This window comes from Leptidea sinapis, chromosome 12 (assembly GCF_905404315.1).
Source record: "Leptidea sinapis chromosome 12, ilLepSina1.1, whole genome shotgun sequence".
Taxonomy (NCBI): Eukaryota; Metazoa; Arthropoda; class Insecta; order Lepidoptera; family Pieridae; genus Leptidea; species Leptidea sinapis.
In genome coordinates, this window is record NC_066276.1 from 7,229,567 (window position 1) to 7,246,059 (window position 16,493).

Sequence of the window (16,493 nt, forward strand, 5' to 3'; positions counted from 1 at the left end):
ATTTTTTTAATTTGAGAGTCAATCACTGACAGCATTGTAAAGTGGTATCGATGAAATAGTTCTGGATCACCGGTACACGTTGGATGAGGGCAGCGCAGGACTGATCGTCATGGCAATATTTGGGGGAGGCCTTTGTCCAGCAGTGGACGTCTTCCGGTTGAAATGATCGATGATTTGACCTCAAATGTACAGGATATTGTTAATAGACTGTAAGCTAACTATATTAAATGCATACTCCACGTCTAGTATAAGTAGGTGCTTGTATGGGGACACTTCTGGCGTTTTTACGTGTTGTGTTATCTTCATAATATCTACCAAGATTATTATTATAAACATTTACTTGCTTGGAAGATAAGTGCTAGAAACTATGTCTTCCTTAACTATGTTATTAAATATATTAATAATACAATTAATATATAAATCCAGTGTCCTGAATTTTTGTTTCCAGTGAACTCCTAAACTAATGAACGGATTTTAATGGAGTTCACTTGATGGAGTGCAGCTTAGTCCAACTTGAGAGATAGTATAGTTTTTATTTCGATTTGCAACCCATAATTATTTATTATTTCCAATATTTATTTTGCATGGACATAATTTCTATGAGAGAATTTATTGTTTGACAGTACTGCTGTGAAACAATTTCGTTACAACAACAGGGAGCATATTTTACGAACTAATTCTTGATGCTATGAAAGATTATTGACAAATTCATAAAAAACATTATTTAAGCTACTTATGAGTATTTTTTTTTTGCAACACACCGTCTTATACTTGCAGACTGAGTGGCTTTAGTCCCGATTTCGGTTTAGTCCGCGTACGTTGTACTGGTGGCGGTGCCGATGTAGGCTAACCGCTGGTCAGTATTTATTTATGAGCGGCGTAGTGCCGGCGAAACCGTCATACAGAATTAGTATGCCGTGACATCACAACTTTCTACGCATTCTTGACGACGCGCCGCGCCATCGCAACCCGGAGAAATGAACGGCCGCCGACCACGAGAACACATTACTATTGGCTCTCGCGATTATTAACTATTTATTTTACGGCCGTTCCCAATATTCAGTCTATCTCTTACTTGAGATAATAATTGTAACTATCGTTGACTTTTCTGTCCCATTATACTTATCGATGGTAGCTCACCTTATCCGTACACGCTGTCTGTCAATGGGACGACGTATATATTACCAGCGATAGAAGTTTGTATGGAAATTGCAAATCACGCGTCCCAATACAAGGCGATAAGAATGACTTATCGGGTATATTGGGACAGCTTCAGATTATTGACAGTAGACGGTAGTAATTTATCTCTATCTGCAGATAGTATATTGGGAACGGCCGTTATACGAGCAAATTTGGCTTAGGTAATTTTAGGATGTTAAAATCACTAATTGTAAATCTACGGCGCATTCGGTATGATTTCAGGCATAATTGAAATAAGATAAATTTATTCCATGTCATACACAAAAATACAATCTAAATACTTACTGCCTTATTCATAATAAAACGCTTTTCGAAGGTATAAAGCTATATTAGTTAAATCGTGTTTTAAGCCTATCGAACGTTCCATAAAATTCCTTATTCATATTCGTTAGATAAATCTCCCATAACTAATACATCTCTGTAGTGCGATGTTGCCATGTCGTACAAAAAAAACATGATTTAGGTATCTAATATAATAAGGAACTGTCAATGGAAACAGACATCTTTTCAATGACAATGGTTTGTCAGTGGTCAAAAGTCGATGTCAAAATAATTTCAAACTTCAAAAATCAAAGTTTTGAAGTCTGTCGGCTGTCAATCTATGACGGATATCCAACAACTTTGAGCGGAAAGCTATTTATCACATTATTTAACGAACAGCTGATCGATGTCGGCTATGTTTTTTGCGTTCGAGTGCTTAAAATAGGATTATAGAAGGGTCCTAGCTACTATAAGTCACGTCAGCTTTATCGAAGAGATAATGAGCTTTTTAGCTCTAATATGTGATTATGAATACCATTTTTTAACAAGCATATATTAGCGATGTTTTAAATATCCGCTAAGTCATTATGAAAATTTGAATACAAAATTTTATGAACGATGCGGGACTCGAAGCCACGACCTCTGGCGCTCCGTGCCAGTGCTCTGTCAACTGAGCTAACCGTTCGAGTGACTTGAGTTTATCGTCATAAAATCTTGTATGCTTTGTTGAACTCTCAGGTTGTGGCTTCATCTACAGGTTACATTACGATTTTCATAAAATTTAGTATACAGGGGATTTCGGGGGCGATGGATCGATCTAGCTAGGTTTCAATAAAAAAAAAATGTAGTTTCATCCGTGTTCTAATGAGAAACAGGTACAATAACATTAGAATACAAAGGTAAATTTTGCCACTTTAAACAAGGCTGTGATCCGGAAAGCAGAAGACCCCGGTTCGAATCCAGATGTCCTACTAGTGTTTTTTTTGTTTAAGTTTTGTACATTCTTAAAAATCCGAGCAAGGCTCGGTCTGAAAAAGGTCGAACGACCGGGTAGATTATGATATTCTTGGTCAAATTAATTGTGTGCCTTGTCCATTAGTAGAAGTCAAATTTGGTAATTCTATCGATTATGTGTAACGGTTTAGGTACGCCTACAGTTCGACATAGCGTTAGGCTGTACCCAATATTTATGTTTTCTTTGGTTGGCTAATTACATACCGCTCGGCACACAGGTGGTTGTCATTGAACTGAATACATACCCGTACCATGTACTCTACTCCAAAACGGTTTGGTCGCTATTTGGCAACATTGATGTATTTTTAACTTGACCAACACGTCATCTGTGTGATCTACATCGCATTAATAATGTAATATTTATTTATTGATTTTGATACTAATATAATTGAATAAAGAAACTACTTAGATTTTAGGTTTATTGACATTTATTGAATTTTTAATTTTTTTTTATGGAAGTGGACTCTGGTGGCAACGTTTTTCTTATTTCCGTTTTTTATGACAATAAGGGCCGAGACGAGGAGTACGTTCAGCTGATGGTTATTGATACGCTCTGCCCATTACAATTCTGTGCTGCTCAAGATTCTTGCAAAGCCCAAAGATTCTGAGCGGCAGCAAAGGAACCTCCCTCTTCCTTACCCAAGCTCTCAAATCTTAAAAGATACACTGAGGCTTATTAAAAATAAACAACAAAAAAAGACATAAAGAACCACGTTGTTGTACTTAGCAGAGTTAACTGAGTCCTGTTTAATATTCTATCGCAGCTTGAACAAATCTCGTCTTGGTTTTCCTTCGTGACATGAAATGAAGAATGCTTAGATTACTTATACGTCTAGATAGACTATGACAGCTGTGAAAACTTCGGAAAAAATTTAGTTTAGAACTAGCCTTTATTTTGAGCAATTCACGCACACTAAGAGCGCTTTTGCACTCCGTCCAATCCGAATCCGATCCGTATCCGTGAAAACACGGTCCGAAGTAGTCGTAGAACTATTTCTATGGTAGTTTACGCACTAGATCCGGCTTCCGTCATCCGATTTCTTTCCGGCAACCTTTAGAACGGTTTAGTTTTAAATTTTTAGTTTTTCACGGGTACGGATTGGATTCCGATCGGACGTAGTGCGAATTCGCTCTAACACAAAGTGTCATACAAATTGTGAGTGTAAGACGTAGTTTGTCACACACTCAAGTTTCCTGGCCTGTTTTTATTGTTTGTCTAACAACAAGAGACTCTATCTACACGTATAAATTATTTAATTAAGAGTGAGATATACACTGGCTGAGACAAACGGAATATTATTTAGAAGTTTTATGATAAGTTGCGAACATAATGTTCGAAAGTGATGAGATAATAAACGGTTACTCTATCTTAAGAAATACTTACACAATAGTTAACCTCGAGCGCATCATGCACATTTGCACCAATGTTTCATACACAATTCTATTTCTTAACTAAATCGTATAAATTTTACACACATTTTACTTGGAAACCGAATACCTCTCATAATATTTCACAAAGATTAAGCAGTTAAGTATTTCAATATAGTGATGCAAAATGTGTAACTACCGTCAGACGCTTTTGAACTTTAATATTTGTTTTAGAAATTAACCCGTTAATTGGGAAAAATCGGTGGTTAAATGCTATTTGTTTTCCTTGGCGGTTTCAAGAAATAAATTTATAACGTTTATAATTTGTTGAAACACAACTTATCCTTGTATCCCTAGATACTATAAATCGAAACTACTAAATTATTTTATAAGCCCTACATGGTTTTATCTCCAAGGTTTACAAGTTGCAGTTCAATTGACGACATTTTGAACTTTATATAGGTTATTCTCCCTATAACGCGGTAGATTTGTTCCAAGTTATAGGAAACCACGATATAGGCATATTCCTATATAACGCGTTTTAACGACCTGGTAATTCGTAATAATAATATTTAATCACAATGCGTAAAATGTATTTCCAATTGTTTGCCTAGTTTTACTATTTTATTAAGGTTTTTAATACACAGATTTAATAAAATAATTTAATTTTGTAATAACACAATTGACACACGTGCAAAGGTACGCAAATCTTATTATGAACTATACAAATAATTATAAATGTCACAATATGTATCTGGGAGTCGCCATGTTACGGGTTGAGTCCCGTGTTATAGAGGATATTAATTTGAATAAGCGGTATAACAGTACCGCGTTATAGAGAAGATAGTGGTAACTTCTTCGTTTCCTGGTATTAAAGGTTAGGACAACATTTAGAAATTTAATGATTATGATTTTAAATTGATGAGGCATGCGTCGGTCATGTGATTGATTCCTCTAGTGTTTCGAGAGGGCATGTTCCAATGTCTTCTCAATCCATGGGCTACTTAACTGTATCGTCTTTTATTGCTGTGTTTCAGGTGGCGATGGCCGGCGACTTCATCCTCGCAGTGGCATCGATGATGATAGCTCGCCTGCGTAGTGATGAGGTCACGCTGGTGCTCAGTCAGGTACGTACTCATCACCATACACGCTGTCACGGCATTTCTTCGCTTATGTAGTGTTAGCCTTTCTGAGATCCTCAGATAGGCGTGATGTTAGCGCTCGCGCAGCGTTCTGTCAATTCGTATTATTTTACGTGTATTAATAGATTGCTTATGGATGATTTGTGTGAATGTATTTTAAAGCAATTTAAACAAGCTATAAGACCATGCAAAATAAACCATCTTATAAACAAAATATGGGTTGGAACTTGGTGAGGGAACAGTGTGCCATACGGCACTATCGGTTTTGGTGTATCTGAAAAGTCTAGTGCCGATTTCGGATAGCTAGAAATTATCATCTATTGAAAGAAACAATACAGTTATTGATGGCATCATTTAATCGTAAGTACTTTCAAAGAAATTTGCAAAAAACGGCTGGAATAACGAGACGAATATTTTTTTCTTTCGTAAGAACTAAAACTGCAAAACGTCTCAAATATTTATATGTATTCCAATGGATCTTCGAGTACACCATGCTAATTTCGACAATCGTGTCCTATTACGCACGTCACCTTGAGACATAAGATGTTAATTCTTATTTGCCCAGTAATTTTACTAGCTACGGCGCCCTTCTGACCAAAACACAAAAATGCTTACACATATCTGCTTCGCGGCAGTAATAGGCGCCGTTGTGGTAATTTTGTTAATTTTTTAATGTTTATCCTCGAATTAGTTAAAGTAATAATTGTTCAATAAAATTTCGTTGCAGCCATGTTTTTAAATCAGTTAGTCAATTAAAGGGGGCTAACTAACTAACCATCTTGTCGAATGAAATATTTCACTAGATATTGAACGCCGTAAAGCCATTTAAGGCTACTATCCCAAGAAATCGCCAATATAGCGCATGATTGACACCATTTCGTAACGGTATATATAAAGCTTGTATTTTTTCAATATGTATATGTTATATGTCTACAGAATATGAGAAGAAAATTGATTTTTTCATTACGTTCCTATCTTTAAAAAATTCATATGAAAATTTTTTAACTGTTTATCAATATTATTTAACATGACAAAGTTTTGTTATATTTGTAAAGAAAATTGTATTATGTTTGTAATAAATTAAAAATGCTTCTAATTCTAAATTACAACTATGGCGATTTTGTACGGGAGAGGTAACCTAGCTCCGCTCGATTTCTCAAGGCCGTTGGCTCGGCCCCCAGCCTTAAGGCGACACTAAATGCCGGCGACCTTGAGCGATATGAGTTCACGGCTCCTATGTAACAAAGTCAATATTTTCAAAATTCTTGCATCGAAAATGTAACATTTTAACAGGCCCAATCAGTTTAATGGCTTACAATTCAGATTATTGATTACTAATCTGAATAAATGTACCTACACAAAAAAAGTAAAAGCTATAAGAACAACTTTTATGAGAGTAGTATATTAAACAAATGCATCATGCCGAGAAAAAACTTGTATACCTGCAAAGAAAACTGGTAGTTCGTAATAGCTCTGGAGGTTAACTTTAACCAACAGCAAGCATTAGCAACCTACAAGTAAGACTTAAGGGTATGTGTAACAGGATAAAGTTGTGTTCACAGCGCCAAATGCTATATTTTCACCACAAAACTTGTCTAAAAACACCTTGTTTGCGTGTTTTCTGTTTACCCTTCGCCTTAAGTGGCTTACATTCCAGTGGGAAAAAAATACTATATTAGTACAGTTATAACCTTCTTTCATGTATAAAGAGCTAGGTTACTAAAAGCCATTTGAATGATGCTCGGCCATTCAACGGCAGACGTGGGCATTCGAGTAAATGCAATTCAATAAACGGACTAGCCCTTCAATTGACTGGTTTATTTACCCAGGTGTCTGCGACATTTATAAATCAATACAAGGGCAAATTAGCGAGCAGGTCGCCCAATAGCCTGTACTCAACTCCACCTACTTACACAGCGGTGAAAGTAGTAGTGTGTAGCCGGCTTTTGCGCGTTTTAATCTAAGATTCAATCATAAATAATTGTTACAATTCTAGCGGTAACATTAGCAATGCGGTTTCGTATTACTACTTTTAATTTTGTGCACAAGGTCTATATTTTTACTCAAACCTTGGTCCATTTACTCTAATGCGCTATATTTTGAAAAAGTAGGTAACCGGCATTGTGTATAACTTAGGAATTTAATAAAATTCCTAGAGACTTTATATTTTTATCGTCTTATAGGTATTTTTTGTAAATACATGAAATGAATGAAATTGTTTAGATATGAAAGCGACATCTCAAGTCAATTTCCTAATATGCAAATATTGGGGTTGGGCAGGTTATCAACTGTAAAGTTGATCCGGTAAATGAGGCCACAACCTCAGAGTTTCACAAGACATACAAGATTTATCAAAGATTCGTCACTCGAACGGTTGGCTCAGTTGGAAGAGCGCTCGCACGGAACGCTAGAGGTTGCGGGTTCGAGTCCCGCATCATCCATAAATTTTGTTTTCAAATTTTATTTGTGTATTAATTCATTTTTTGTTAGTTTTAAATATTATAAGATGTTATTTGTTAATTATTTACTAACGAGGGAGCGCTGTGGAATATAATGTGGAAGAAGTCACGGGCTGAAGCTAGTAGCCTCCGTCATTATAAATTCATTTACAGTCAGTTTTGTTAATATGGGTCATATGATTAAATATTTCAAAATCCGTCGTAATCGCCTATCGTAGTCGGGTGTGTATATATAGCACACATATTATTATCTGACTAGCTGACCCGGCAGACTTCGTACTGCCCCAATCGATAAATAAAATACCTAAACTTTTGTATAAAATAAACTTAAAACAAACAAAAGGAACCCTTTTTTATAAAAATAAACAAATAAAAAAAGGCTCGGTACGAATAATTACACACGATTCACGATCACGTGACCTGTGCGATTTAAAAATTCCCGCAATTTTTAAATCTGTAATATCTTCGATAATATTCATTTCAGTCATATGCTGTAAAGAGCCATATAGATCTATATTAAATCAACAATGTATTTAAGGTATTTAATTAGATAAGGATTAATGCTGTATCGGTTAAAAAAGCTTCGAAAATTAGCCATTGTTTGTCGTAAGAAGTAAATGACAAATAATGTTATTGTGGGATATCCATAAGAGATAGACATGTACCATAGCGGAGTTTTCTGTAGACCTTTTCAATGTGTACAATACTTAGTACATTATTTTGATAAATCTCGTAGGGTTCAGCCTGCGTTTGCAATGTAAGCGGAAAAAATATAATTATTTACGACATCACATTAGAATGGATGTTATTATACATATAAACCTTCCTCTTCAATCACTCTATCTGTTAAACAAAACCGCATCAAATTCCGTTGCGTAGTTTTAAAGATTTAAGCATACATATATCCCATATGGACAGAGAAAGCGACGTTTTATACTATATAGTGATTACAGTAACTTTACCATTCAAAAGTAACGTACACGCCACACTACTCTAATGTTACACTGATGTTATTATATTCAATAAATAAAATTTACAAAACCAATTCTTGAAGTGAAAATTTCTTTTCTTTTCTTTGATTTATTAAATTACTTTTTTGCGATGTGTGTAAAATGTTAAACTCGCGACAGGACACGTGGTCTGATCGAAACTTCGTAAGACAATCGTTGGAATTATGGATGAAAGTTGTTTTTTTTATGTTTTGTATTAAATTTTTATAGAATGTAAATTGTCATTTTTGTGTAGGATAGCGCAATAAATGACTATTGTATTTTACCATATAAATGCTAGTAGTTTTATACTGTGAAATTTTCCATCTGAAATTATTGTTGATATAGTGAACAAGCGCCGATTTGGTTCTTTTTTTTATGGATTAGGAGGACAAACGAGCGTACCTACGCGTCACCTGGTGTTAAGTGATCACCGCCGCCCAAACTCTCTTGCAACACCAGAGGAATCACAAGAGCGTTGCCGGCTGGTACTCGCCGGCCACTGCCGCGTCACACTAGGCTTGGCTCGTGCTTTGTGGTCAACAGCCTAAATTTGCTTTTAGACCTACTGGTGAACAAAGGCCGATTTAATAAAAACTTAGATAGTAATTCGGTGATTACACTTGTGCATAACGAAAAAAAAATCTATAAAGTAATACAAGAAACAAACCAATCAGAGACGGTCTCATAAATTTTATTAACGTCCAGTTAAATTGTCAAAATATTCTTACATTGCCTTACAATATCACTATATTGTACCCGTCACATTACAATGTCACTAAAACCAGGCCGTTAAATAGTTAGAAATGAAGTCGATTGACAATCTACCGGTAAATTATAATATCACTAATTTGACAATATACCTGCGACATAGTTTACGCGGCCCTGCAAAAAGCGTTTCGTTATTGTCGTATTACCTACATTTACACATCGTCACCTTTTTGCTTTTAATAGTGATTTTCATTATTATTACACTAGAAATAAGGGATTGCTTGTAACTACTTCTAGTAGGCTTCATAAGATACATAATAGCTTTAAGGATAAATGTATACACTTCTATAATAAAGTCCCAGCCACTGTTCAGGCATTATCCATAAATAAATTTAAATGTTTCATAAAAAAAAATGGCTCCGTCGTAAATCCTATTACTCCATTGCTGAATATCTAAATGATCGGACAGCCTGGGACTAGATTGTGATTATTTTATTGCGATAGAAATGATTGTGCAATATTGCATATTTTTATTGAAAAGAGCGCGAAAAGAGAATCTCAGAGCGCCATTTGTTTCCGATGCGGTAGTAGTATCTAGTAGTTATTAGGAATGACATCATAAAGAATTCTAAAGGAATCAATTTTGAGAAAATAAATGCCTGTTTACAACTGTCCTGAAATCAACATCTTATTTTTTCTCTATTGTTGTCCAATTGTTGCCAATCGCTCTACACAGTTCAGTCTACTCACTCTGTACAGTTCAGTCAATCTAAACTCAAGCTTCTCGACTTGATCAACCGCTGCTTCATCACCGCTGCTCATATTTCGTTAACAGTCGGTCGTCATTTCCAGGTTGTAACAGATTTGGTGCAAGGAGAGTTCATGCAGCTCGGCAGTAAGGAGACAGAGAACGAAAGATTCGCACACTACCTCACGAAGACCTATAGGAAAACAGCATCACTTATCGCTAACTCAGTTAAGGCGGTAAGAAAGAATTTTTCTTTATTGTAGTTTTAAAAGATTGAATATTTACCTGTTGGCTCACAGCTGTTTGTCATTAAGTCTGAGTTTTTTTTTATGAAAATAAGGGACGAGACGAGCAGGACGCTCAGCTGATGATAATAGATACGCCCCACCCAGTACAATGCAGTGCCGCTCAGGATTCTTGAAATATTCGAAAATTCGGAGTGGCATCACAATTTCGCACGTCTCCTTGAGACAAGATGTTAACTCTCGTTTTTAACTAACCCAGTAATTTCACTAGCTTCGGCGCCCTTCTGACCAAAACACAATAATGCTTACACATCACTGCTTCACGGCAGAAATAGGCGCCGTTGTGGTACCGTGGTGGTGGTTTATGGAAAAGGAGGACAAATGAGCGTACGGGTCACCTGGTGTTAAGTGATCACCGCCGCCCACATTCTCTTGCAACACCAGAGTAATCACAGGAGCGTTGCCGGCCTTTAAGAAAGGTGTACGCGCTTTTTTTTAAGGTACTCATATCGTATCGTCCCGGAAACAGCTCGCACAAGGAATTTCATTCCACAGCTTTGTAGTACGTGGAAGAAAGCTCCTTGAAAACCGCACTGTGGAGGACCGCCACACATCCAGATGGTGGGGATGATATCCTAACTTGTGGCAATCATGTGCATAGGAGCGGTAGAAAAAACATATCTTTCTTATCGATTCTGTTAATTAATAATTAATTGTTCCTGTTTTTATCCATGTTTTCTGTTTGTTATTCCCAGGTTGCATTGCTAAGTGGCGCCGACGAGACTACAAGCGAACTAGCATTCCAATACGGCCGTAACCTTGGCCTCTCTTTCCAACTCGTCGACGACCTGCTCGACTTCGTGTCTTCGTCGCAAGCCATGGGCAAACCCACCGCGGCCGACCTCAAACTAGGACTAGCCACCGCTCCAGTTTTATTTGCTTGTGAAAAGGTATTTATTTATTTACCTTTGGGAAACAAACAGTATTTAATACATACATACACACTCACGCCTTGTTCCCGTCGGGGTAGACAGAGACAATAGAATGCCACTCGCTTCTATCCCTACAAACCACACGCGCTTCCTCTACATTCATTACTCTTTTCATACATGCTCGCCGGTTGCGGGTGCTTCGGACCTCTCCTTTTCTCAAAACGTCCCCAATTTGGTCGACGAATGTTCTACGAGGTCTCCCGCGACCGAATTGCCCACACACACTTGCCTTATATATTTGATGCGTCATTCTTTCTTCACTCATTCGCTCCACGTGTCCAAACCATTTCAGCATTTAAAAACAGTATTTAAAACATTTACAAAAATACATATAAAGTTGTACACACACCAATAAAGTTTCCACTAATAAACAGCCAGTAATGAGCAGTCAAACAAACGGATAAACCATATAAAAATTTACAGGTATAAACAATATGTTATGTTTGTTTTAAAGTGATAACCCTCACTTCTAGGATTAATACACAAGTAAAATTTGAAAAACAAAATTTTATGAACGAGGCCGCAACCTGAGAGTTGAACAAAGCAAACAGAATTTTATAGCGAGGCGGTACTCGAACGGTTGGCTCAGTTGGTTAGAGCACCGGCACGGAACGCCGGAGGTCGTGGGTTCGAGTCCCGGATCGTTAATAAAATCTTGTTTTTCAAATTTTATTTGTGAATTTACAGGTATGCCAAAAAGCGTTCAAATATTTGTATATGTGCTGTGTTGTGTGAGTTTTAGTTGGTAGTTTTCTGTCAATTTTTTTCTTGTTAAAATTGCAACAACAATTTTTTTTTCCCATAATAATTTTCGTCCAGTAGTAATTAAATAAAAACATCTTGTACTATACTGTTTTGGCATTCTGCAAAAAATAAAATACTGTATCTAACAATTATTTATTTTATTTATTTATTTAGGCAATCTAAACAGATTAGAATAATTTCTAAACTTAAGTCTTAATTATTAAATAACATTTAAATCTTATTGCAATCCTATAGGGTCGCACAGCTTGAATAAGTTTTTAAAATCAAATCAGGTACAAAATTCCTAATCTATTTTTTATTTAACTTAGCTCATTAAAAAATAACGAAAGCCTGGAATCGAAAACATCTATGTCTGATTTCGCTATTTCATTTTATATAATATAACTAGCTGACCCAGCAAACGTTTGTATTGCCGATATTAAAATCGCGATACAAAAGTAACTGTTGATGCGTAGATAGGTGAAATTCTGAAGTTGTATGTATTTTAATGCTGGCTCATAATCAAACAAATTAAAAAAAAAAAGTCAAATAAATTTAAAAAAAAAATTGGCGTGGACCACCCTTAACATTTAGGGGGATGAAAAATAGATGTTGTCCGATTCTCAGACCTACACATATTGCACTCAAAATTACATAAGAATCGGTCAAGCCGCTTCGAAGGAGTTTAACTACAAACACCGCGACATGAGAAATTTATATATTAGATAATATTATGAAGTTCATATACCACACACTAGTAACAAGCAGGTCGGGCTATGTAGAGATTTATTTGTGCTGGTAAATAACATAGCTGTTACATATTAAACTTTAAAAAATACCCAAAACTTATGGACACCCATATTCATAAGTAGTCTCATAGAGCATGTAAATACTACGTAATAAGAGGCGTTACTGCCTAAGTAAAAATTGAATTTTAATTTAGTACGAAACGTGCAGTGATTTAACATACGTTTGAATTAGTAGTAATTACAATATGGCTAAGTTTGAAAGCGAACAGTTGCTTAAAACGTAGTGGATATCGGCTATCTCCGTTTTTTACAAGGTTATAGCTGTCATCTGTCAATCTCTCAATGACTGCACGTTTCATACAATCGAGTGAAACCCTTTTTTCTTAGAGAGTTTCGCTAGGCTGAGTAGTCCTAAGCAGGTGGCGGCGAGTGAGGACGCGGGCGGATGAATAAAAGTTGTAAATTGAACGAAATTTGTAAATGATTTGCAACTTTAGCAAATTTTTTGACATTGTTATTTTTATTTATTTTTCTAATAGTTGTTACTTAACTTGTTATGTTATTTTGATCAGAAAATCCAAATCCTGAATATTATAATATATTTTAATCTGAACTTAGAAAATGAGGTGAACCAGTTTTAAGGAATTTTGATTGGTTCTTCTTATTCTACAATTTAAATGCCACATCTAGTCTTGTCAAAATTTTCCCCCACTAATTTCGAATGAATTTCATACAAAAGAAACATCAAATCATGTTAGTTTTTTTTAATTTAAGGGACGGGACGAGCAGGACGTTCAGTTGATGGTATTTGATACGCCCTGCCCATTACAATGCAGTGCCGCTCAGGATTCTTGAAAAATACAAAAATTATGAGCGGCTATACAATAGCGCTCGTAATCTCGAGTCTAATTTGCCCAGTAATTTCACTGGCTACGGCGCCCTTCAGACCGAAACCCAATAATGCTTACACATTACTGCTTCACAGTAGAAATAGGCGCCGTTGTGGTACCTGTAATGCATCCCACTGGTTAGATCGTATTTGAAATGTAGGATTGATATATATAAATTTAAACATTTATTTCCAGTATCCAGAGCTAAACCCGATGATAATGAGGCGATTCCAGGAGGCAGGTGACGTGGAAAAAGCTTTCGAACTAGTCCACAAATCGCGTGGCTTAGAGCAAACGAGATTTTTGGCTCGCAAACACGGTCTGGAAGCGGCGCGCTTGGCATCAGAACTAGCAGACTCTCCGTACCAAAAAGGACTCGTCATAACAACCGACCTTGTACTTAATAGGATCAAGTAGTACTTCTTCATTCGATATGTTAATTATAGAAAGGCATCCATAATTCGAAACTACCCACTTATAAATGTGCTTTGCAATCCATCACTTCATTGGCACTATCATGGTCGTAAGCTATTTTTTAAGGCAGAGAATGCATGCTAGGAGAATTTTGGATACCTTTTTAATGAAGGTGAAAATGACGTGAAACGTTATGTTATTATTGTGTGGATGGCGAGTCGTGAACGGGAGGCGAGTGTCTGTATTTGATAAGTTTAGTGTGCGCGTGCTCATATTATATCGTGTCGTTTGTCGGCAGGAGGCTAAACCTTACAAAAACACTGTCATTAGCTGTCAACTTGACAGCTGTCAAAACTTATTGACAGTCTTGTGTTTACCCTATGGAGGGTAGAGGCAAGGAGAATCATCTGAGTATATGAAAAAGTGTCCGTCAAAATGCATTGAATTAGGGTGGCGCCACAGTAGCATCAGGGTATATCTTAAAAGAAGCCCAAATATAAAATAATACTAATCACTCTAGGTGCACGTTTTCTCATAATAACTCTTTCAGGTTATATTTACTACATTATTTTGTACAACGTAAGTTGTTGAAAATTTCACTATTTAACTATGCTACTAGCGCCATTGTGGAAGCTTTTTGAACTGTTATTTACAGCATAAGCTGGACAATTTTTCAACTTTCCTCCCTTAAGAGATGATACTCCTTGCGTCTACAATCCATAGTTTACCCAAATGAAATTTGTTCACATATATATATAAATAGTATGCTTAATTATATTGGTTCGCATCCGTAAACGCATGCGGACAGTGTGCAGTTAAGTATTAAACGATTTATTTATTATACTTTCATTGTTGTTTTTGAATCATTGTTTTATAATTTTTGTCTTTTGTGACCTGATTTATGTTAAGTTTCTCGTGTCGCTGAACTGTCTAGAGCGTGTTTGTGACCACCCGTTACCAAATATCGCTGTACATAATAAGTGTACAATATGCTCAACATTTTTTTTTCTTTGCTACATAATATATTATGCGGAATAGAATACTTTTATTTGAACTGTAAATAGACATGTTATTTTTGTATTATTAAGTGCAATTTCTATTGCTCACTACGCCATCAGCTCATCACATTTTTCTCGAATCAGGTTTCTTTCAACACACCAAGCAATTGGATCAAGTTACCCGTGTTTTATCTTCAAAACCGATTACCTCACTCTTTAGTATGCACGGTTTTGCTGACAAGTGTATAATAAATGTATCCCCTTTGGTAGTATTAAATTGTAAGTTTTGTTTATCAGCACAATTTTAGGCAAATAGGTTTGTAAAATTGTTTAAAGGTCCGCAGGGCTTTCAAATTATAGTGTCTTAGGTAAGTTACATATTGTAAATATTTTATAATTGTTGACATTAATGGATGTGTATGACATTAAGATGTGCACTTAAAGCACGTGGTTCTATAGTAGTTTATTGTTTATCAAATTATATGATGTACTACTAACCACTCATATTATGTCGATGAAGAAAGACAGTAAATATTTGAATATGTTTTTAAATATATATAATATAAAATACTCGAAAATGTCCAGTAGAATATAATCAATGTATAATTTTATCTTTAGTGCATTATTGTGATTACGATTTTAACAAGAATGTCAGGTATTGGCTAGGTCGTGTCAATTAAAATTAATAAAACATGTATCGAGGAAAGCTAGTAAACAAAAGTGAAGAAGTGTCTGTGTAACGTTCACCAAAGACGAGAGAATTAGAAGGGAGACTTTATCTGTTTTTCTTTCTATGTGAACGAGGCCTTAGAACATTAGCCATTCAAAGCTGATTTCTAATTAAGAACAATTTAAATTTCTAATTTTAATCGTATTTACTAATTTCATTCACTTTACAATTCTATCGATCTTGTCAAAGAGGGTGTTGTAATTTATACTTAAGAGGCTGCCTAAGTAAAAATTGAAATTTAGTTTAGTATGAAACGTACAGTGATTTGACATAAGTTTGAAATAGTAGTATTTACAGTATCGCGATTGACCACGAAGTATAATCCGGCTATGTTTGTAAGCGAACAGTTTTTACGAGATTATAGCCGTCATCTGTCAATGACTGCACGTTTCATATAATCGAGTGAATCGCTTTTTTCTTAGAGAGTTTCGCTAGCCTGAATATTATTTTAAGTTATTCCTTGATTTAATATCAACAGTAACACAGTGCTATTAAATATTTAAAAATAATTGAGAATTTAGTTATATGCGCGAATATCGAATACCTGGCATTCTCAAGGCGAGTGTTGTCTCGTCGACACACGAGTTAATATCAAGCTGTTTCATAAATACGAGAGTCAATGCGTTTTATTTATATTATGTATGTAGTCATATATGTAGCAAGTAATTTGTAAATATTTACTGTGTAAAGTGCTAAATCATGAATTATTTTATAAAATAATAGTTACATTATTATATGGTTTCATTTAATAAAAACATAATATGATTCTATGTTGAATCTCTATCTTTTATCTCCTTTAGTACGTAGATCGGTATTTTCTAGATGATATCTAAACATTA

The 16,493-nt window shown here is 35.5% G+C and overlaps 1 protein-coding gene across 1 annotated transcript in view; it reads left to right on the plus strand.

Moving 5' to 3' along the window:
• The window catches only part of LOC126967196 (all trans-polyprenyl-diphosphate synthase PDSS1), an 82,463-nt gene extending 66,078 nt beyond the window's left edge, over window positions 1-16,385 (plus strand). Inside the window, exons 5-8 of the mRNA XM_050811677.1 lie at window positions 4,881-4,970; window positions 9,997-10,128; window positions 10,893-11,087; window positions 13,708-16,385. Of these exons, the coding sequence (XP_050667634.1) occupies window positions 4,881-4,970; window positions 9,997-10,128; window positions 10,893-11,087; window positions 13,708-13,929 (639 nt within the window). The 3' untranslated portion in view covers window positions 13,930-16,385. The remainder of the gene's footprint in view (window positions 1-4,880; window positions 4,971-9,996; window positions 10,129-10,892; window positions 11,088-13,707) is intronic.
• Window positions 16,386-16,493: the final 108 nt, after the last annotated feature.